This window comes from Acipenser ruthenus, chromosome 3 (genome assembly GCF_902713425.1).
Source record: "Acipenser ruthenus chromosome 3, fAciRut3.2 maternal haplotype, whole genome shotgun sequence".
NCBI classification, from domain to species: Eukaryota; Metazoa; Chordata; class Actinopteri; order Acipenseriformes; family Acipenseridae; genus Acipenser; species Acipenser ruthenus.
This window is the reverse complement of record NC_081191.1, coordinates 80949460-80971718: the sequence shown is the minus strand read 5'-3', so window position 1 is coordinate 80971718 and position 22259 is coordinate 80949460. Positions and strand designations below refer to the sequence as shown.

General features: G+C 35.9%; 1 protein-coding gene across 6 annotated transcripts in view; it reads left to right on the top strand.

Annotated features, from left to right (window-relative positions):
• The window catches only part of LOC117435361 (extracellular sulfatase Sulf-1-like), an 80227-nt gene that overhangs the window by 48076 nt on the left and 9892 nt on the right, over positions 1-22259 (top strand). For all 6 annotated transcript variants that reach the window (XM_059017283.1, XM_059017282.1, XM_059017284.1 and 3 more), the window contains exons 4-17: positions 4400-4551; positions 8280-8449; positions 11316-11466; positions 11969-12144; positions 12634-12762; positions 13258-13314; positions 14251-14383; positions 16939-17149; positions 18614-18836; positions 19433-19529; positions 19620-19711; positions 20025-20096; positions 20468-20640; positions 21008-21150. In XM_059017283.1, coding sequence (XP_058873266.1) covers positions 4400-4551; positions 8280-8449; positions 11316-11466; positions 11969-12144; positions 12634-12762; positions 13258-13314; positions 14251-14383; positions 16939-17149; positions 18614-18836; positions 19433-19529; positions 19620-19711; positions 20025-20096; positions 20468-20640; positions 21008-21150 — 1979 coding nt within the window. The remainder of the gene's footprint in view (positions 1-4399; positions 4552-8279; positions 8450-11315; positions 11467-11968; positions 12145-12633; positions 12763-13257; positions 13315-14250; positions 14384-16938; positions 17150-18613; positions 18837-19432; positions 19530-19619; positions 19712-20024; positions 20097-20467; positions 20641-21007; positions 21151-22259) is intronic.

Below are 22259 nucleotides of genomic sequence, written 5' to 3'. Positions count from 1 at the left end.
AATGAAAGGCACTGTATAAAAATAAAGATCTAAAAATAAAGATAATACACTTGGAAACATTAAACATCTTACTTGTAATGAATTACATGTTACTGATGGTAGGATTATGTTGTGGACTTTATTGTATTAAAAGTGTACACTTAATGATTAACAGTTTAAAGGTATAGAGTCTGGGCCTCAACTTAATTAATTATATAACCAGTTAAAGTAACTTTCCCCATTTACTCTTAAGTGGCCCACAGTGGAACCTGTACTCTACACGTTTCCACAAATGTGAAATAAGAAAAATAAAAGACCCATTTGTTCGCAATTATACTTTATGAAGAAAGATGTTCCCATTCTCCTGGCCTTCTGCCAAGCTGATCAACCAATCTCCCTTGTGAGTGATGTTCTGGTTTCATTGGTCTAGGAGCTTGTGAGTTTGAACCCTGGCTGTGGTTTTGTAGCTGATATCTAAGTCTACAATTAGTTCTCTGGGGTAGGTTGGCAGCCAGCCCATGTGGTGGGAAGCATGAACAAATATAATTGACATAGGGTCCTGAGATTTGTGTGTTTTAGCGAGGGTAAAGGAGCTGCAGGGCTTGAAATGAACTTTTCCATGCACTAGCCAACATGGCTAGTGGATGGAAAAATCCACCAGCCACACAGATATTTAACCGGCCAACATCATTCCGGGGGGCGACGATGACAAAACAAAATGCAAAAACAAGCAACGTTTATGAGCAGTTTCAACAGGGTCTGAAGCAATCTGCCTCATGAGTGAAGATATAGCTTCTGAGATATGTAGGGCATCTGCCCTCTGCACAGACTGCATGCCCACAAACTGCACAGTCACGAGCCCTTTCTGGCAGAATCATATACTACCTCCTCTTCTATGAGAGTGGTATCGGTTGAACCATCTGACATCACTGACAGGAACTTTGCACCTTTTATTCTCTTACAGCTGCCTTCTTTCTACCTCAGCAATATAGTGCATAAATCTTGCTAGTTTGTCATTCCTAGATTTAGCCCGGTCTGTTCATCAACCCTATACTATTAAAAATAATTTTTTTAAAAATGCTATTTTCTATTGTCACACATTCTGACTGAGGATCTGCTAAGCATTAACTTACTATGTTTTTTCAAGCTTTAAAACAAGTCAGTTCAAGATACAATTGATTCCAGTAAATAGTAAACTCACCAACATTCATCTTAAATGCCAAATAAGAGTTTACTTTATTTAATGTGGTTGCATTATACTTTACTAACAATGATTTGAATCCCTTTTTCGGAGTTTGTAGCACTCAAAATATTATTATTATTATTATTATTATTATTATTATTATTATTATTATTATTATTATTATTATTATTATCAGCAATTGATACCCATGCGTTCTCCTTTTTCATCTGATCTTTATAATCAGCTCTATTGACTGCATATACGCAGGGATAAACACTGAGCAGCTTCTCGCAAACAACCGGTCATCCATTTTGGCGTTGTAATAACCATAGCGACGAGGTCAACATTGATTTGAACTGTCGGCGACTGCAGTTTGCCGGTAGAAAGTATAAATTATAAACTGCACGGCGACACGACAGCGATGATCGCAGGTCGCCTTGCTCTTCAACGACAGTCGAGCGATGGTATATAAACCAGCCTTAACACTTTGAATGCCACATTGCTTTCCCGTAGAATGTTGTCTGTCACCAACATTCCACATAATTTAGTAAGTGGTTTTATATATCCTTGAATATCTTTAAAAAAATAAATAAATAAATTATGCAACAAAAGTACAAAAAAGATACTACGTTAACATGGCTATAAAATGGTTGGTTGTAAAGGTATGCATTATTTTATTTGATTTGGAAAACTTGGTAAAAATCTGTACAATATAGGTAAATGTGAAATTATTTCCTAATAAATTATTTTATATAGTACTTTATACACCGTATGTCTTCAGGAGAGGATAGTGTTTGAAAACTATGTAATATACTATATACTATGTATTTTTTCTATTATTAATCTTTGTTTTTTTTTTTTTTTAATTCACAAAACATTAGAAACAAAACATCAACAACAGTAAATATTTCAACAATGCAAGTTGTTCAAATGAATATATGTATAATTTAATTAACTATATATAATACATTCAATAAATACAATAATATTTTCACTGTATAACCCAAAAACTAAATGTTGTAGAGACACCTATTATAATTAGAGCTTCTGATTTTCAGTTTTAACCGATAAAACCTGATAAAACACCCCCGATACAAAAGAAATGTAATCGGTGGATAGCCAATAAACACCGGAAAACACCGGAAAAAACTGGAAATAGTTAATCTATTTACGTTGACTTTACCCTTTTCCCATTAAAAAAATAAAAATAAAACCTACTACAAAAATAATAATAAATACATTTCCCAGTGCTGCTGGGCAATGTCCCGCCTTCCTGACATGTATCTATCATTGATTCCTTCTGAATACTTTAAACCCGCCTCAACTACGGAGTGACAGCACATTCCTACATTTCTATTGGAGACTCCGCTTGCGAGATTTAAAACAAGATTACAATCAGGATGGAGGTTTGTTAGCGAGATTTAAAGCGGTATTACAGTTAAGATACGGAGGATTTAAATCAGAATTGTGGCGAAATGCCTACACACAAAAACCGCAGAAGAATGTGCCCGTGACCATAGGGATTTCGAAGACAGCAAAGGAAAGAAGGTACAACTTAAGTGTGCAAGTACTGTCGAGTTACTATACATATTTGGACAAAAAAAAAAAAAAACGCTCAAGCATTTTGGTAAGTAACCGAAAAACACTAATTTCATACAGTATATCAAAATCAAAAGCCCCGAAAAAAACGATTTACATAAAACTCGAAAATAGCTAAAAATAAGCACCGAAAAATACAATTAATAAAACCCGAAAAACAGAAGCTCTAATTATAATATAATTCATACTTCATTCAGTACAAATAACTAAAATTAATGAATACAATTACTAGTTTATCTAACAATGACACATTTGAGTCATTAATTGGTCTTAAATTTACATTTTTTTGTTATAAAATATAATAAAATAGAATGAGTGTAAATTACAGATTAGAAAGGTTCTAACAGAAAGTGTGGCCATAAAGAATAAAAATACTTTACCTTTAAAGATATGTAAATAGATCAGTGTAAGCCATACAAATATAATGCAACAATACAAGAAAATCGTAGAGTTTGTTTATGTCTTCATTTGGTAGATCTGTAGAACAAATATGATTACACTTGTATACAATACAGTTTTTTTGTTATTTTTTTTTTCCCCCTCCTACCTTGTCGCTTCCTGTCTCGCTAGCTAAACTGTCCTGAAGATCACAACTTTCGGGCTCACTATCTTGGTCGGCAAATAGAAGACAGACAGCCTGCAGTGCAGTGTATTTTTTTTTTCCCCCAAGACATAAATAGACAGCTCTGCCAGGACGATTTTTATTTTCTTCTGCGAAAATAATTTTCAGCATTTTCACCAACTTTCTCAAAACTGTTTTTGCTGTTCTCTGGTAGCATTTTTATTTGTAAAAAGTAATCCCGGAGAGAAGGCCGTACAGCCCAACACGTCTTTGATGTTTTTTTTGTTTTTTTTTCGAACCTGTGTAAGTTTCCTGTGGCACTCAATCTTACAAGCTGTCTGCTATGCCCTTCACACACAGACACTGAAAACTTACCAAGTTGTTTTCTTGATCGGTCATGCAGCAAACATATTTAAATAATATTTGACTTTATTGTAAATCAATCAGAAATAAACACATGTAAACATTACTTCAACTAATTTAGCAGTAAGCATTTACAAGTTCTCATTAACAGTGATTTACATCTAAAAAGAATGACATACAATAATATTTATACTATCTTAACAGAAGCTGTTTATAAAAATCCTTTTAGATTTAATTAAGTAAATATCAGAAACTAACCTCAATTCTTAAAAAAACGAGAGAGAGAGAGAGAGAGAGAGATGCTAATGGACTGTACGGAAAACTAGTCCTATCACTTCACAGCGCAAGTACCGCCTCCTTCTCTGTTTTGTTTGGTTGTCACCAACATCACTTTCATATGTGATTTGCTAAAAAAAAAAAACACTTGAATGACAGCATATATTAAATAATAGATCAGTCAAAAGCAGAAGTTGTGGTGACAATTTTTTCAAGTTTCTTGTTCTTTTAACCAACAGCTTCTGTTTATTAACGGTACAGCAGTCTGTTGCAAATCCACACCACTGGCACAGAGCTGCTGGCATTCAAAGTGTTAAGTGTACAAAAACTTACCCGCCACTGTGGCATATTTGTGGTGAAATTTGGCCCAGCTGGGGATCTAATATTGGGTACTATATTTGAATACAGTCTTATACCTCCACCTTGTTTTTTTTCAGCTTTCTTTGGGAAATACCTCAATGAATACAATGGTAGCTACATACCACCAGGGTGGCGAGAATGGGTTGGGCTGATAAAAAATTCCCGCTTTTACAATTACACCGTCTGTCGGAACGGTTACAAGGAAAAGCATGGATCAGATTATGCCAAGGTAATTGTGTTTTTAAAATATATACAGTATATACTGTGTTTGTGGTTTGTGTGTAAATACAATGAATAATGAACATGACAGCTGCAATTGATGCATGTGTTTATACAGTAGGTAACATTAAATTAAACCCTGTACTTTATTTCAGTCTTTTTCCATTTTTAGGAATGTTTTTGGTATGCTTTGGATGACAGAATTTGACGGAAAGCAGCTTTAGGAAATTACTTTTATCTTATCTTTTTTTTCCGATTCGTTGTTTAAAATCCCTAGTTTCCCTTCTGACAGCATTGTAAATTGAGCATGAAGAAACACACCCATGTGGAGCAGATTTCCATAAGACAGTGTCAGTATTACTGATTGTTTCCATGTACATGTAGGGTTTTGGGAGTACTGTTTTCCATTAAACTATGGAAAAAATGTTTTGAACTGTTTTGTCAAACTTGGGATCTGAGGCTGCTGAGAGATCCGTGTTAAATAAATGTTTAATAGCAGCACGCCATGCTCACTCTCTTGTTCCGCTGATAGTTTGGGATGCCTGCCAAGATGACCTGCTTCACTGCAGCTCTGATTCGCAGAATTACTTGCAGTACTGCTGCATATATCTGAGTACAGGGGATTGGAACTTTAGGGTAATAGACTTTATAATATAAAAAAATATATATAATTATAATAAGAATTTGAGCACCCTCTTTTCTACACACTCATTTCGTATTCGATTATCATAAGACATTTATCAATGATAATCGATGCATTAACGTTTCATTGTTCAAAATAAAGAGCAAACATTAGTTTTTTTAACAGAAGATCCAATAACTAAAAACACTGCTGTGCATAATAGTTGAACAAAAAGGCAGAACTTCTATTCAAATTAGAACACTTCCGATTATAAGAAAAGAAATACAAAGGACTTGAGTTTTTAACAACTGAAAATATGCGTACGTCCGCGTCAGATGTCCCTTTAACACTGTAATAATAATAATAATAATAATAATAATAATAATAATAATAATAATAATAAATACTGTATTTTAACAGAAGTAATTTCTATCTGAACTATTGTTGTTCATTACTGTTCATATTTTATATCCAAAAGCAAAACATTTGAATTAATCTCACAAATCCTGACTAATTTGTTCTAGGGCAGCAGTGTGGAGTAGTGGTTAGGGCTTTGGACTCCTGACCGGCGGGTCGTGGGTTCAATCCCTGGTAGGGGACGCTGCTGTACCCTTGAGCAAGGTACTTTACCTAGATTGCTCCAGTAAAAGCCCAACTGTATAAATGGGTAATTGTATGTAAAAAAATAATGTGATATCTTGTAACAATTGTTTGTCGCCCTGGATAAGGGCGTCTGCTAAGAAATAAATAATATCGTACTAAATTCTGCTTCTTTTTATATAATATTGCCATTTAATCCAAACACAACATGCTTTGAAACAAAAGGTAAATAGGTAACAGATGAGAAATAGTGTTGCTGTACATTGTGGCAGCAAGAAAAAAAAAGCAGCATTTCACTTTTTTATATAAATGTGTATTGTTATTATTATTAGGGCTACAGCATTATAAACACTAGCTTTGACTAGTTTATGTGTTGCCTAGACATTGTCTTTTATATTTTATTTTGCCTATATTATAGGCTTTTATTCTCCGCTGTGGTCAGGACCACAGGTCTTGAAAACACAGCTCCTTAATAAGTAATTTCGTCTTGAAATCATAAAAATAAAAGAACATTGACAGAACTGGGCGGTGCAAGCCAATCGGGAGATGGCGTCAAAAATCACACTGGACATTTCCATCAATGCGTTCCATAGGTTTACCAAAGCATCACCATTTTCTGTCAAATATTTAGGATTAAGATTGGCAGTGTTAGGCAGTGTTTTAGCTGATGAACAGCATTTCATAAATTTATTTCATAAAACCATGAATTAGTTTTTTTATTTATTGTAGGTGTGCAACAATTAATCGATGCTTCGATTATTGATCATCTGTCCTTAAATTTCCAGAGCTTCGATTACATATGCATCTTTTAGTGCTAGTACGGTAGATTAGCACGTTGCTAGGATACACACTTTAGGCCTCTACATTCGTGTTGGACAAGCCAAATCAGAAGTAGGCCTATTGTATTCACGTTTTCTTGATTTAAAAATTAAGGCAATATGTTTTGTTTTTTTTAAATCTATTAAATCTACTGATGTACCTTCTTTTGTTTCAAAGCATGTTGTGTTTGCATCATATGGCAATATTATATAAAAAGAAGCTGAATTTAGTATGATAGTTAAATTAGTCAGGCTTTGTGAGATTAATTCAAATGTTTTGCTTTGCTTTTGTATATAAAATGTTAACAGTAATGAACAACCATAGTTCAGGTAAAAATTACATCTGTTAAAATAGAGTATTTTTTATTATTATTGCAATGCTAAAGAGACATCTGATGCAGACGGACGCATATTGTTTTTGAATATAAGTTGTGCCTTTTTGTTTAACTGTTATGCACAACAGTGTTTTTATTTGTTAGATCTTCTGTTAAAAAAACAAAAAACGAATGCTTATTCTTTATTTTGAAAATAAAACACCAATGCATCGATTATCGTTGATAAATGTCTATACGATAATTGAATACGAAGTTAAGGTGCCGATCGCACCACTAATTTATTTTTATTTTTTTAGAATCCACAATTCCTTCTTGTGTTTACAACTCATAAAAGCTTACCTTTAGCTCTAGTGATTCAGCACTTGAGGAGCTAAATATATTTAGAAAGTGATGCCCCGGGCTGCCAAGATCATTACCAATCATATAAACAATTGCCCAGGCACCTAATTATAGTATTCATTTCTGAGAGTGATATGCCTGCTGGGGTGGTGCTTACAGAACGAGAAAGGCCACATCTGGTTGACTTGTACAAACATTGACATGCGACAGAGCCTGGGCCTCAGGTGGTGCCTTTGCAGCTGTGCTGGAGCACTGGATCCTCAACATGTGATTAGTCATGCCTGTGTGCCTGATATTGCTTACACTTGCCTCCACACTTTCTTACAAGCTGGCTTGCTAAAACCTTTTTAAATCCAGATTTGGGGAGATAACAAGGAATCACAGATGTTTCTGTTTGAATTCTTGCTCAAGTTTCCTTTTCTGTTGTCGTTCTTTTTTTTAACTTTAGCTGGCTCTGAGGACTGGCTCATGAACTAGCTCTTAAGTGATGCATCATCGATGTGGATTTTTTTTTGTTTGTTTAATGTTTATTCATGATTTTGCCAGATGGAGATGTATTATTCAGTTTAAACCTGTTTGGGACAGGGACAGGAAGATAAAGGCTGTGGATTAATGCGTTGACTCCCCGGACTAGCTCCCACGCCCTAGCTCTAACCACAGTGGCTAGACTGCCTTCAACTGTAATACAATAAAACATTTTCTCAAAATATGTAGCATGTACATTCTGGAATAAAAGTATACTATCTTCTAAGCAACCCTGTTTTTACATCAGGAGCCACAATTGCAGGATGATGCGTACAGTGGTCTGTCACTGGATGCATTAATCCTTGAAGGGTCAGTCATTTTATAGAACTTGCATTTGATTCATAAGTCTTATAACTATGCACTTTTTTAAACATTGCCTTCATGCACCTACTTGTATATATGGTAGTCATCTAGCAGCTGGATGGGACAGCAGCAGTTCATTCATTGTTTTATTAAAGGGGGTGTTTGAGTCCTTTTTTTTTTTTTTTTTTCAATATAGGATTATTTCACAGATTTAATTACCAACGACAGCATTAATTACTTCAGAATCTCCAAACGGATGTACCCCCACAGACCGGTAATGATGGTCATCAGCCATGCCGCTCCACACGGACCAGAGGACTCGGCCCCACAGTTCTCAGAGCACTTCCCCAATGCCTCCCAGCACATGTGAGTATAAAACAGCACTCTCCTTTCAGAACTGCGTAGCACTAACTGCTGCTACAGTTCCAGGCAGGAAGGTGGGTGGATTGCCTTCACTTGAAGCCCCACTTCATTGCCTCTTTCTGATGCTGCCAGGGTATGAAATTTGCTTTGTTTCTGGTAGGAAGCTGAAAATACATGAAAAAATACCCAGGGAAAACAATATAACAACAGTTATAAAGCCATCAAAATGTGTTTTTTTAATGCTTTTTGGAATAATAATTGAACCTGTTTTTAACTGTATTTAAGTCACTCACACATCACTTATCAAGCAGCTGCCCATAGAAGCTGGTGTTTCCTTGAAGCTGAAAAAAACACTTTGTGTATTATGTTTGGATAAGTCTCATTTTTTGTCTTTCAGTGGTATCTACTAAATCTCCTAATGTTACAACCATTAATATAATATGCAACCGATCTATATCAACATATTTCCTTTAGGGTATTTTAAACCCAGTCCTCCTGATGGTTATTATGACAGGCTTCATCTTAACAGACACTGCTGACTTGTTCGTATTGATTGATTAGATTCAGGAGATACCTGCACAAGGCAGCTCAGTCAGCATGCTGGCGGCTCCATAAACAAACCAGCATGATCATACAACATGCTGGCTTTTTTTTAAAAAGACGCCACTTTCACCCTTCTGCATTTCATGCAAGAAATGGATTTATCTTCCAGCTCCACATCTGGCATAAACTGCCTGCCCCTTTTTTCATTTAAGTATGATGTGGGTTTGCTTTTTGTTACTCATTGACTTGGTTGGTAAGCAATGCACAGAATAAAACCCGGCTTCATGCTCCTGCTACTACCTGCAACAGCAGGTTATGAATGTAGCGTGTTTTTATGGGAATTATATTTTCATCATGAAATTAAAAGCTAATATGCTTATTAAAGACATAGACCCCCCCCATACAGTTTTTTTGTTGTTGTTTGATTGTTTTTACATTTGATATTTAAGCATGAAACTGATTTAAAAAATAGTTTACTTCACAATAAAACACTTACCTCCTTATTCAATTAGTAGCTGCCTTGCTGTGGTCAGTGTTAATTCCATTGCCTTATGATAAAACGCTCTCAACCAAAAACCACAGCATGAAAGTTTGGACCCCTCATAAAAAAATGTACAAGGCAACCCCCTCAATTCATGGCATTTAATCGTTCCTAACTCAGGAACTTTAATGAACACTTCTCCATCTCAATTTTCCCAGCTGCACCTCTCTTTCATATCCCAACTTTTTCATGAAAAGTGTTTCAGAGCACTGGCAGTGTGATTTGTTGTTTTAATGTCAAGAGGTGTGAGGCATTTAACAACCCTGGCAGTCTCTGCACTGAAACCGGTGTATAAAAAGTGCCAATAGACCAGTTCGTTATAAATCTTTTGAAATATCTCTGTTAAAGGAAAACCTGAACGAAAAACAAAAAAGCATTTCATTTTTGACTTCTGCACCTTCAAGCATGTTTTCATAGCTCAGCACATAATGGAAGCGAATCTTTTATCACAACTGAAAAGCGCTTCCTTGAGAGTGAGTGCACAAGTGAACAGGATTAGATTAGGCCAACAGGTTGTGCTAAACTGTTTGTTCAGCAAGGCTTTTGAAGGTGCCAGGTGTGGCTGTTCCTTGTTTGTTTCTATGGCCCTAAATCCCTGGGGATTTTGTTGTAAAACTGTCTCTGGCTGCCAAAATATAGCCTGGCAGGTTTCTTTTGTGACTCTTATTAGACTGCGTGACTGGTTAGGTTAAAAGTTCATAAAGCAGACAAAGAGAACAAGATGAATTGCGGGCAAAAGCCAGCTACTTTTCACATCTGCTGAATAGCTGGTTTCTATAGCGATATTCATTAATGACCTGTTGGGTTTAGGAGGTATAGGAGGATGACGTGAATTAAATAAACTATTTGGAGCACCATGTGAACAGTGCTCTGATCAAATTTCCTACCCCCCACATGGGTGGATGTAATTGCAGATTGTTTCAACATTTGGCTCCTTAAGTTCTCCACATTGGTGGTCACAAATAGAAGCCACCCCCACTGGCCTCTTAACACAAGACCCAATTTATCAAGCTTTAGTGCAGCGCAATTAGTTTAGTGCAAGGGCAATTAGTGGTTTGCCTCTTTAATTTTTTTATTTCTTTTTAAGGAATCGGCTCAAAGGCCTGCCATTCTGTTTGTCACAGCAAAGACTATATGAATAGCAAACAGCAGTTTGCAGTTCCCGTTACCTTTTCTGGTGTATTGGTGTGCAAATTACCTCTAATTCAATGCGATTTAACTTAACTTGTTTGTGATGTTGTTTTTAGTTTGATTTTGCAAATGTTACATAATGATCTCTTTATTTGTATGTGAAAAAGGTTACGTTGAAACATAATCAAAGGCCTTTATTTCCTTATTTATTAAAAAAAAAAAAAAAAAAATCAACCAGATTTATCTGACCACCAGTGCAGTATGGTTACAGCACTCAATTGTTTCCAATGGCTTTGTATGCTGTTTGCAGTAGTGAGTAATAGAATGTGCAGTACATTTTAACAACAAAGGCCACTTCACTATATTAAAACCAACTTCATGCCAAAATATTGACATAATGAAAGTTGAACTCATAAGACCATATGTAGCACCTTCATTGTGTATTAATCAGTTTATTTGAAGTATTCATTAGATTTAAATTAATTCAGAAGGAACACACCATTGAATATTTTGGTCTGTGTCCAAGAATCAAGCAAATGACCACCTAATACAATGTTTATAAAACACATGTTTTCAGAAATCCATTGCATTTTTGTGTGGTCTGCAATCTTAACATGACACTATTGTAATATCATTGTTCTTCTTTTCTTCTAGTACACCCAGTTACAACTATGCACCCAACATGGATAAGCATTGGATTATGCAGTACACTGGCCCGATGAGGCCCATAAACATGGAGTTTACCAATTTTCTGCATCGGAAAAGATTGCAGACGCTTCTGTCTGTGGATGATTCTGTTGAAAAGGTAAGTGGGTAATAGTCTTGGGTCTTTCATACACCTTAAACTTTTTTTTGCATACAATTGGAATAGTTTATGGAAGCAACTATCATTTTTGTTTGAACATAACACAATGTAGTGTCATTTCTAACATTGAAAAAGGTAACAAATATAACTAATATGTATTTGGGGGATTAGATTTAATTAAAAAATGTCAAACTCATCTCTAACATAATACCATTTGTTCATTGCTTTTATTGGTCTGTTAATTCACTTAAACTAGTAAAACAGCTTCCTGCCTCACAGACAGGACATATTTTCATTTCAAAGTGAATAATGTTCAAATGTCTGGGGATGGCTCACCACGTATTGATGTTTTTAAATTATTTTGTTGGACTGAAAATTGGGGATGTGGAACAACCTTGTGACATTTCCATGTCATTATTAAACTGAACCTTTTTTAGTGACAATATGCCTTTTCACCTACATTTTAGTTGTCAAGTAATCCCCATTGTATTTGCTTCTCTAGGTATATGAAATGCTTGTGGAGACTGGAGAGCTGGACAACACCTACGTCATATACACAGCTGATCATGGCTACCATATCGGACAGTTTGGTCTAGTGAAAGGAAAATCCATGCCTTATGATTTTGACATCAGAGTCCCTTTCTTTGTCCGTGGTCCCAACATTGAGCCAGGATCAATGTAAGACATTCTATCTACTGTATCGTGGTATGGGTAGTAGCCCAGACTGAAAGACTTGCGTTCACTTTTTAACTAGACAGCATCTGCTTTGTAGATAGAGTGAATTTCTGTAATCATAGGTCAAAATGTTTCCCTTCCACATTCAGGTAAAATGTCATTACAGACACAGTTATTAGGCATGTTGGTACATGATGGGTGTCTCACAGCCACAGACACTGAATCCTATCTTCCAGATCAGAGTTCGGAGCTTATGATTCCAGAATTCTGAAGGCTGCAGTTATTATTTTTTCACTAAAACTAAATTCTTTGAAACCTGTTTAATAAATTCAGAAGCTTAGCCTTTCATGTCATTTACTATAAAAGCAGACCTTTTGTATAAAGCCAATTTTTGGAGGTTATGAACAGTGGGAAAACCTATTTATTATTTGGATAATATTTTAATATTAACAAAGCAGTGTGTTTGCATCAACATGCCATTTTGTTCTGCAGCCATCCTCATATGATTTTAAATATTGACCTTGCTCCAACAATTCTGGACATCGCAGGACTCGATACGCCTCCAGATATGGATGGAAAATCTATCTTAAAACTATTGGAACCAGAAAAAACAGGAAACAGGTTAGTTATTCAGTGTTAGTTTTAGGTTAATATAGTCATGCCAAAGGTGTGCAGTGGGCTGATACTGATACACATGTCAGCTCCTGAGGCCTGGATTTTAATCCAGCAGAGGTCACAAGTGAAATGAGTATTCCGTTTTTGGAGTATTCCGTTTCTGGAGAATTCCGTTTCTTCATGACTGTATAGCAGTCCACAGCACAGTAACACATAACAACTGAGCACAAGTTGGTACAGTTGTCACTTGCAGGGGAAATTAATCCAGGTCAGAATTGAGGTGCATTGGCTGTTCTTTTTCTGTTTGTTTTTGTGTAAAGCCTACATACACTGTCTGCATACCCTTGCTTTTTATAAACAATAGTAAACATAGTAAAGTATGGTAAACAATAATAATTCATTTGACACACACACAGCAGATTTGGGATATTTCTCGAAGTGTACTTCGAACCTCTTTCCATACAGCAATGTGTTATGTGTTTATGTTTTTTTGTATTTCAGGTTCAGATCAAATCGAAAACCCAAAGTCTGGCGGGATACAATCCTTGTGGAGAGAGGGTAACTGCTTTATATTCATCTGTCATGTCGTCATGTTTTATTTTTTTTATTTTTTTATTAATTGTATTAACAATGTCCCTCATTTGTCAGATATGTGTTTTTGTCAGCTGGCATTTAACTCTTCTTGTTGGGAGACACACACATGACTTGTTTTTATTATTTCGTATGTGTTACCTTACCCCTGTAGGACTTTGTAAAACAATGTCCTCCTTGGAGCTAAGCGAATACCATCAATCTTAGTTGAAAGCAGGGCTCCCTGGAAGGCAGCTTGAACAATGAAGTTGACATTCTTCATGTCTGTTGGTTTGTCACTGCATGAAATTGCATACCGTGTAACAGGAAGGTTTATTTTGTCAGCTTCTCCTGAACCAATTTCATATTGGTGGCTGCTAGAGATAGTAAGAACCATTAGGTGTTAAGCACAGTGATTTCCAGGGACAAAGACCGCAATGAAGATAACTGTTAAAGGAACTCTGTAAAATGGATAACCTCTGTGTGGGACATTATCAGTAGCATTGTATTCCCATCAATGTATTTATTTTAAAGAAAAACATTTATGTCAATAGGAATATATCATTTAAGACATGCTGGTCTTAGAAGAACACATTGTTAATTAGTTTAGTCCCTTAGAATAAATTGATTTTGTACATTCATACTGCAAGTGTGTGGTTTTACATAGGTGTAAGTCATGTGCATTGTGAACACATGTGTCATACTGTCATACATACAACATTGTATTTCCAATGGATTCCTTTGCTGCAGAGGTGATGCTCTAGCAGGTCAAATGGCCATAATAAACCTGATTTTATGGCCTGGGATTGGAGCCCAGGTCTCTTGGCTCCTAGAGCATTACTCTTAACCACAAGACCACATAGGCCTTAATACCCTGGACAGATTCCAGAAGCAAGAAACTAAACCAACTCTGTTATGTTGCAGAAAGTTTCTTCGTAAGAAGGAGGAGAGCAGCAACAATAATAAGCAGCAGTCTAACAACCTGCCCAAGTACGAGAGGGTGAAAGAGCTGTGCCAGCAAGCAAAATACCAGACCGCCTGTGAACAGCCCGGCCAGGTAAGAACCACAACGATTACTTGCTGTTTATAGCATTTTAACATGGAAAGGCTAGAATGGTTGTATTCCACATATGGTAAACACAGTGCCATTCATATAACTCGCAGTACCATATGCAGTTACAATTTGCTACTCTGGAGCAGTTACATAGTAAAGGTACCATTTGTATTTTTATTACAAAGTTATGCTCAAACAATTGCTAGCAGTTATTTATTCACAAAACCACTGTTCAAAAAAACAAAATGTCATCAAAAATGGACTTGGATCATCACCCCTCTTCTTGAGTAGTCAATTACAGTACACAATGAACTAATGGCTTTATTGTGTAATTAGTTTAGTTACAAGTCCTATTACAAGACATAGTCACCAAGCATACCCTGTGAATGCCATGTTGTGGGCGATGGTGCATATTATATTTCACAAGACAGTAGCGTTTGGGTTTCCTGATGTGTGAGGAAACAGCACTTCCATTGCCATTAGTGTTTCAAGTACTTTTATTTTAACTGATGTGCCACCTTCTTCCTCAGTTTGTCGTTATGCGCTTGAGTTTGTGGCAACGCAATGGTCTTTAAAAATAGGGTTGTCCATCTGTTGTGTTCAGGTCAGTATACATTTTATGATACCAAAACTGGTTGGAGATTTGAAAATACAAATTTCTGTATGGTTTTCTAACAATAAAACCCAGCTTATAAATGTTTGGTGATTCTCTCTCTAATGCAGCCCCCAAAACATATTATTTTTTTGTCCTCCTTCCAAACCTGATGAGTTTTAGTTTATTACAGTTAATTAGAATACAATGAGGACATTTATTAAAGAAGACCAAACATAGTCTGCTTTACTGCACCAGAAGGCACAAGCTCAGTTTGTGTGTCTGCATTGCATTATGATATTGGGATACATTAGGTCATTGCCTGTTGATCCAAACAGATTTCACTTGAATTCATTGTGCATCACAAAGACAGAGCACAGAGGGTTGTTATAATAAAAAAATAGGGGCAAATGTATAAATCAATTTTTTGATGTTAAATGTCGGGAAGGAAAAAGAAGCAACATGGAATCTAAAAATCTGGCCAGCGTTCACATTTTACCTGAAATTACAGTTTTTGTAATGCAAGATTGATGTAAAGTGTTTTTTTGTTGTCCTTAATTATCACAGTTTAAATCCTTTAATAAATTGACAGGGCTGCTATGAAAGGTGATTAAGGACCATAAACTAACATTTCAAAAGGATGGGCTTAAAAATAAGTTGTTTACACTGCGCTACAGACCTGCTGGATAATGAGAACAATGGCGATGTTGCCATCTCAAACAGTGCAGCAGGATCAAAGCTGGCTACGTGGCAGTTTTATCAGGAATCCAATTTCATATTCTGTCATTATTAAAAAAAAAACAGTTTTTAATAAGCAGTTTGCTTGAACATAATAAGTTTAGCAGATGCACTGTAATGATTTATTCAGTAGTTTATATACTTTAAACCACTTTAAAAGTATGGTATTTAAAAATGGTATATGCCTAGACTCTTTTGGGATTTAATGGATCCGATAACATGTTTAGGCTACAGGAAAGGGATTAAAATGAAGGTCTATCCTTAAAACTAAACGGGGAAGAGTAGCACAGCAGTACAGCACCAAATTACACATTGTAAATAATGCTGCATGAATGAAATTTTGTAACCCAGCTCTGCTCTGCTTAACACGAGCCACTTAGTTCTGCCATGCAAACAGACAGCCCAGCTGCCAGTCACCACTGTCTCTGTCTGTATCTCAGATTTTGAATGCAAGTATAATAACATTGCTGTCAGACACACAATCTGGCTGTCAAGATGTAATTCCTTTGCAGGAAATTCAATCAGTGCAGCATGGAGAGGGCTTGGACACAGTTCCCCACAGTTCTGAGCAAATGTATGAACTATGGTCAAATAAAAGCCTCTCCCCACAAATATGGTGTCAAATTAAGAGATTAAGGACAAATTAACTTTCATATTTTTGTTGTGGCTGTGTGTTAACAGTAGCAGAAACTATTTTTTTTTCTTCTGTAAATGGTAACTAGACTGGTGTCTGTATTTACTTAGCTTAACCAGACACACACAAAAAAAACACTTGTCAGACTTTTGAACCTTTTGTGTTAACTATCTCTGTGAACAAAATAAACAGGATTTCAGGTTTCAGGTTACAGGGATCTCAGGAAACTTAGTATGACTGTGAGATGTACAGGAATTGTGATACTATTCATGGTGTTGGAGGTTATAACTACTTTTATCTCATTTCCTAGATTGACCTGTGGCTGTTGGTCACCAATGTTGCGAGAGATTTTGTTTGGAGATACAGTACATAACATTTACAAAGTGCTTGGAGCCTAAATGGCTAATTAGCTACTGTACCTCTTTTAGGTGCATGAAGGGTTTTTCTCTTTGCCTGGTTTGTCTTGTAAATACAATCTAATAGTGTATGTAAAAAGCTACTACATTTTACATAGTTTTGGCAGGCGCAACAGACAGGGTAAATTATGCCTCTGTGTAGATTTATTTATTTTTAATCTTAACTTTTGTTTAACAGAAGTGGCAGTGTATTGAGGACACATCAGGAAAGCTGCGAATTCACAAATGCAAAGGGTCTCTGAAAGTTTCAGCAAAAAGAAAGCGGACAAGAAGCCTGCGATCCAGAGGGTACAGTTCCAAGGAGAAGGAGTGTGACTGTGGGAAAACTGACTACAAGCCAGCCAGAGGGGAAAGACGGAATCAAAGACAGCTTTCTCAGACTAACCAAAGTAAGTTGGCACAAAAGACAGAGTTAGGGCCACTTGCTTTTAAAAGTTTAGGTGGAGAGCTGTTCATTTGGCAAAACCAGTAATAAACATAATCTGTGATCTCAAGAGTTTGTATATAGGAGTTTTATTTTTCCTTCCAACAAATAGCACACATTTTCCACTAGATGAAAAGCTTTGAAATGTAAGGCTTTTTTGTTGAGTTTGTTGGAGTTGAAGTGTTGTTGGAAAAGCACAGACAAAGTTCTCAAATACAGTAGATTTACAACCTCTCAGTTCCCAGCAAAAAGTTGTCATTAACCGAAAGTTGCCAATAAGCGAAAAACGCCCCAATTTTCAAGTGTATTTATATGCAGCAACGATATATAGGCCTACTGTAGTTGTACAAATATGGCACTGAAATACACGTGTTTTAAATGTTAGTGTTAAAATATTAACATGAGAAACACAAAATACCCAAACATAGAACTGTTTATTTCACATGGGTGTGAAACAAAAAAAGATAGTAGGCTTTAATAGTACTACACAACGATGTACTACAATTGTCCTTACAGTGAGTAAAGCAAACATACAAAATATGTGTTGTACTTAAAATGAATTCTGAAGAATACAATTTTAAAATAAGAAATTTTCCAACATTGTCTGCATTTTACAATGTACCACCTCCTACTGTAAATCCATCTCAATTTTGCGTGCAGCTTCGTAACCAGTTTCAAAGCCACGATCCTGCCTCAGTCCGCCAGAAATACACAGTTGCGAAGTTAATATGTTATAAAAGCTGCATGAAGGATGTGCATAAATCACGCAAGTGCGCTCTGTAGCACTGGCAACTAGTAATAAAGTTGTCAATAAGCGGCGTGCAGTTACTAATATCAGAATTCCATTAACATTAAAGTCTATGGGATGGGATTGGTTCCTGGGAAAATGTTATTAATAACCAAAAGTTGCCTTTATCAGGGTTGCTAATAACTGGCATCTACTGTATATATGAAAACGTATCTAAAAAGAAACTACCTAAAAAAAGAAATAAATAGATAAATAATAAGATGAGTTCGAATATACCCACTGTAGATCATTGCACAAAAGTATTTGGTCTTCAGTGGTTAAAAGCATAAATGTGTGTAAATTATTGCTTTCAATAAAAAAGACATTACATGTATCTATCTTTTCTGTTACTTGTGAACCATAATGTCCATGGTAATACAATTGAGAAATGCGCTGGTGCCCTCTAGTGGACATTTGTTTAAACAGACACCGATGCTGTTTGGGTAATTCTCTGCCACAGGGGTAAGAAAAAAAGTCTGTCCAATGTAACACACAAACACAGTCTAAACATCACGTTCAGGTAAGTAAGATTACTCCAACAAACTGTACCTCCTGGAGTTCTGTGTAACGAGAGGTGCCTTTTAAGAACAAAGCTGACTTTTCTTTATGCTAAATTTAAAAAAATGAATTTACATTTTTCAGGGTACAAGCCACGCTTTGTCCACACTCGGCCAACCAGGTCCCTGTCAGTAGAATTTGAAGGGGAAGTTTACGATATTAACCTTGAGGAAGAGGCGCAGCCAGCTTACGAGACACGGAACATCAGCAAGCGTCACTATGATCTAGAGGTGGAGGAAGATTTGGAAGAAATGCTGGCTGATGACAATGCAGTGGGACAGCCCAGCTCTGTAAAAGTCACTCACAAGTAAGCTCAGAGACACAGGCATCTTGGCGCTATCTGTCACCATAGCAATAGATACAGTCCTGAGATTATTTTTGAAATAGATGGTGAGCGACAGGTCTATGAAAATGTTAGACTCAAACTCTTTGTGCATGCATACAGTAGTATAAACTGAAATTTGTTGTTTTATGAATTGGAACATGCCCATATTTATTAGACTTTTTTGAGTTTCTTAATAATGTTTCCTTGTTTGTTTCGTTAGTCACTATCTAGCTAAAATTTATTAATAGCAGCTGCATACATAAATCATTAACTAGGTGATTTAATCCATCAAGTTGTCTTGAATAAATTGAAACTTTTGTTAATAAAATAATCATGCCTTAATTTTAACATACTAAGCACTTAATAGAAGTCAGCACTTTCAAGAAATACCTTAAATCAGTGTAAAAAATACGAATGCATTGATTAAAACAGGTTTCCTCAAAATAATCATAGTTAGTACTCACAGTGGGGGCTATACAGTATGTACAGATGAAAACAACACAGCTCAACACTAAAACAAAGATTATTTAGTTTCGTTAGCTCTGTTGACTACCTCACTCTTGTTGCTTGCTTTGTAGATGTTACATTCTGGCCAATGACACAGTGCATTGCGAGAGAGAAATCTACCAGTCATCCAGGGCCTGGAGGAACCATAAGAGCTACATCGCCCAAGAGGTTTGAATACATGTGTTTAATTCATCATGTTTTAAATTGCTGCTTTGTGAGACACTAACATTGAATTTTACCCCTAAATTTCAAATGTAGATTGAAGCTCTTCAAGACAAAATTAAGAATTTGAGAGAAGTGAGGGGACATCTAAAACGAAGACGACCAGATGAATGTGACTGTAGTAAGAGGTTTGTTATGCTGCATTTAAAGTCTAATAAGGCCTGGGCCACTCCATGAAAACATAGTGCTTGTTATAAAATCAGATCAGTCACGATGCCAACAACAGTAATGGCAAGCCTAGGACATCAGTATCAGGTGAATGGCAAATGCAACATTTTACTAATTTCCTTTTGGAGTAGCTCTCCTTTTGTGTTATTCCATAAAATAATATATATATATATATATATATATATATATATATATATATATATATATATATATATATATATATATATATATATATAATAATAACTTCTGTTTTCTTTTACAAACAAACAACAGCTACTTTAACAAAGAACAGGCACCGAGAAACAAAGAAAGAAAGAAAAGTAACCATCGTCTCCATCCCTTTAAGTGAGTACAATATCTTCCTATTGGACTGATTTCTTTACTGTGTGGTACTATTTTCAAAGCTGATGCATTTGTTCTGCTGTACGCTCTCCATCCCTTTAACTTACCATATTAAAATACTACCCTGCTGGCCATACAGATGTATTCCATTAATATTTGTATCCCTAAACAAAAACTGTACAGGATGTGGCAAAGACAGAAACACTGTCAGCTAATCATTGTCCCCTTCTTATGATATTATCATGCAACTAATTGTATGTAGTGAGCTGACTTCATATTACGCAGGTAGCTCTAATTACAGTGTATACATTAGGCTTTCACTGACAATCAAAAGAGTGTAATCAAAACCAAAACTATCATTTCTGTTTTTTCAGGGAAGCAGTACAGGAGGTTGATGGTAAAGTGCAGAATTTTAATGAGAGTCGGCGAAAAAAAAAGGAGAGAAAGCAAAAGAAGCGCTTGAAGAAAGGGGATGACTGCAGCCTGCCAGGCCTCACCTGCTTTACACACGACAACGACCACTGGCAGACCGCACCCTTCTGGAACTGTAAGTGAAGTCCGGTAATCCTCATCTGTGCACTGTAGTGGACAATAGCTTTAGTAGTTAATAGTATCAAATTTGAGTTTGATGCCATATAGTAAAGGTCAAAGTAGAGGCCATGGGTATAAGATCCCCCCCAACTACTTGCCAATACCTATCTGCATGCATTCTAGTGGAAAATATGATTTGCAGTGCAGTTTTTTTGTTCTAAAAGATGATGATGATGGTGGTGGTCTAATGATGATTGGTCTTTTTTTCTGTCAGAACTTGATAAGCTGTTTAATTCAATATATTTTTTTGCTGTTTTAGGCTGCCGTAAATCATTTGTCATATGCCAATAAATTCACTGCCTCTTTTCAAACTCTAATTACAGTGGGGTCGTTCTGTGCCTGTACCAGTGCCAATAACAACACTTACTGGTGTTTACGAACAATTAACGACACACACAATATCCTCTTCTGTGAGTTTGCTACTGGCTTCTTGGAATATTTTGACATGAACAATGATCCTTATCAGGTAAGAAGCATTGTGCTGAAGAGGGTATTAGGAATTAAATAAGGGAATCCAGGCTTAACTAGTTTACACAAACATTAAACAGCACATGGAATGCAATAGCTTCCATGCAAGGCTAATTAAGCAAGTAGTATATATGATTTCATGAGTAAGCTGCAATCAAGGGTCAGCCTGCAGAAAACTATATATATATATATATATATATATATATATATATATATATATATATATATTAGGGGTGAGACATTGTGTATCGTGATATAAGCTTGAAATTAGTATCTAATATGCCACATTTATTAAAGGTCTTGGTTGTCTGAACGTACACACCATTTTTGATCCAGACATATCCCATTGTGCAATAAGGCGACCAGACGCTTCCAGAATTTAAGCGGGAGTAGAGGAAAGAATGTTTTTTTTTCTGTATTCCATTCCTAGCAAGCAGGGAATACTGACACTACTAAAGGCTTCAGAACAGGCTGCAGAAACGCTGCTTGGCCAGAGTGAGTTGAGACAGCGGTGATTCTGGCTAATGGGAGTGTAGAGGAGGCGGAGAAAGCCTGCCTTGTTTCTTGTGGACAGAGAGGAATGAGGAAGCGAGCAGTGTCTGTAAAAACTAATTTTACTAGTTACTAGTTTTTGTATTCAAATGCTATATATTTGTCTCCGTTTGTGAGAGAGCTATTTCATATAAATAGATAGCTATATGTTTTTTTTTCATTTTACCAGTTTTAATGTATAATAATCTATTGAGTTAAAGTTAAGTATGATGCAATCAAAAACGCTGATGTACATTTAAAAAAAATTAACATCACAACATAATGCTAAAAGACTTGATATTTAGAGTTTTCTAAAGAAACGCATAAACAAACTTTGTACTTTTAATAGTTATCAAACACATTCCTAGTATTCTTTTCCTTTCTCATATATGTGGTAAGGAGATTTGGTTAATTAAGTTAAATCAGATATAACAGAAACTCTAGCTGACATACTGCTTTGTCTTTAAACTCAAACAAGTACTACACTACTTAGTGGTAAATACATATAATTGATTTTCAACTGAATCTGTGTGTAGATCTAAAATATTTTCAACTCCGTCAAGCAGAGATGACTTT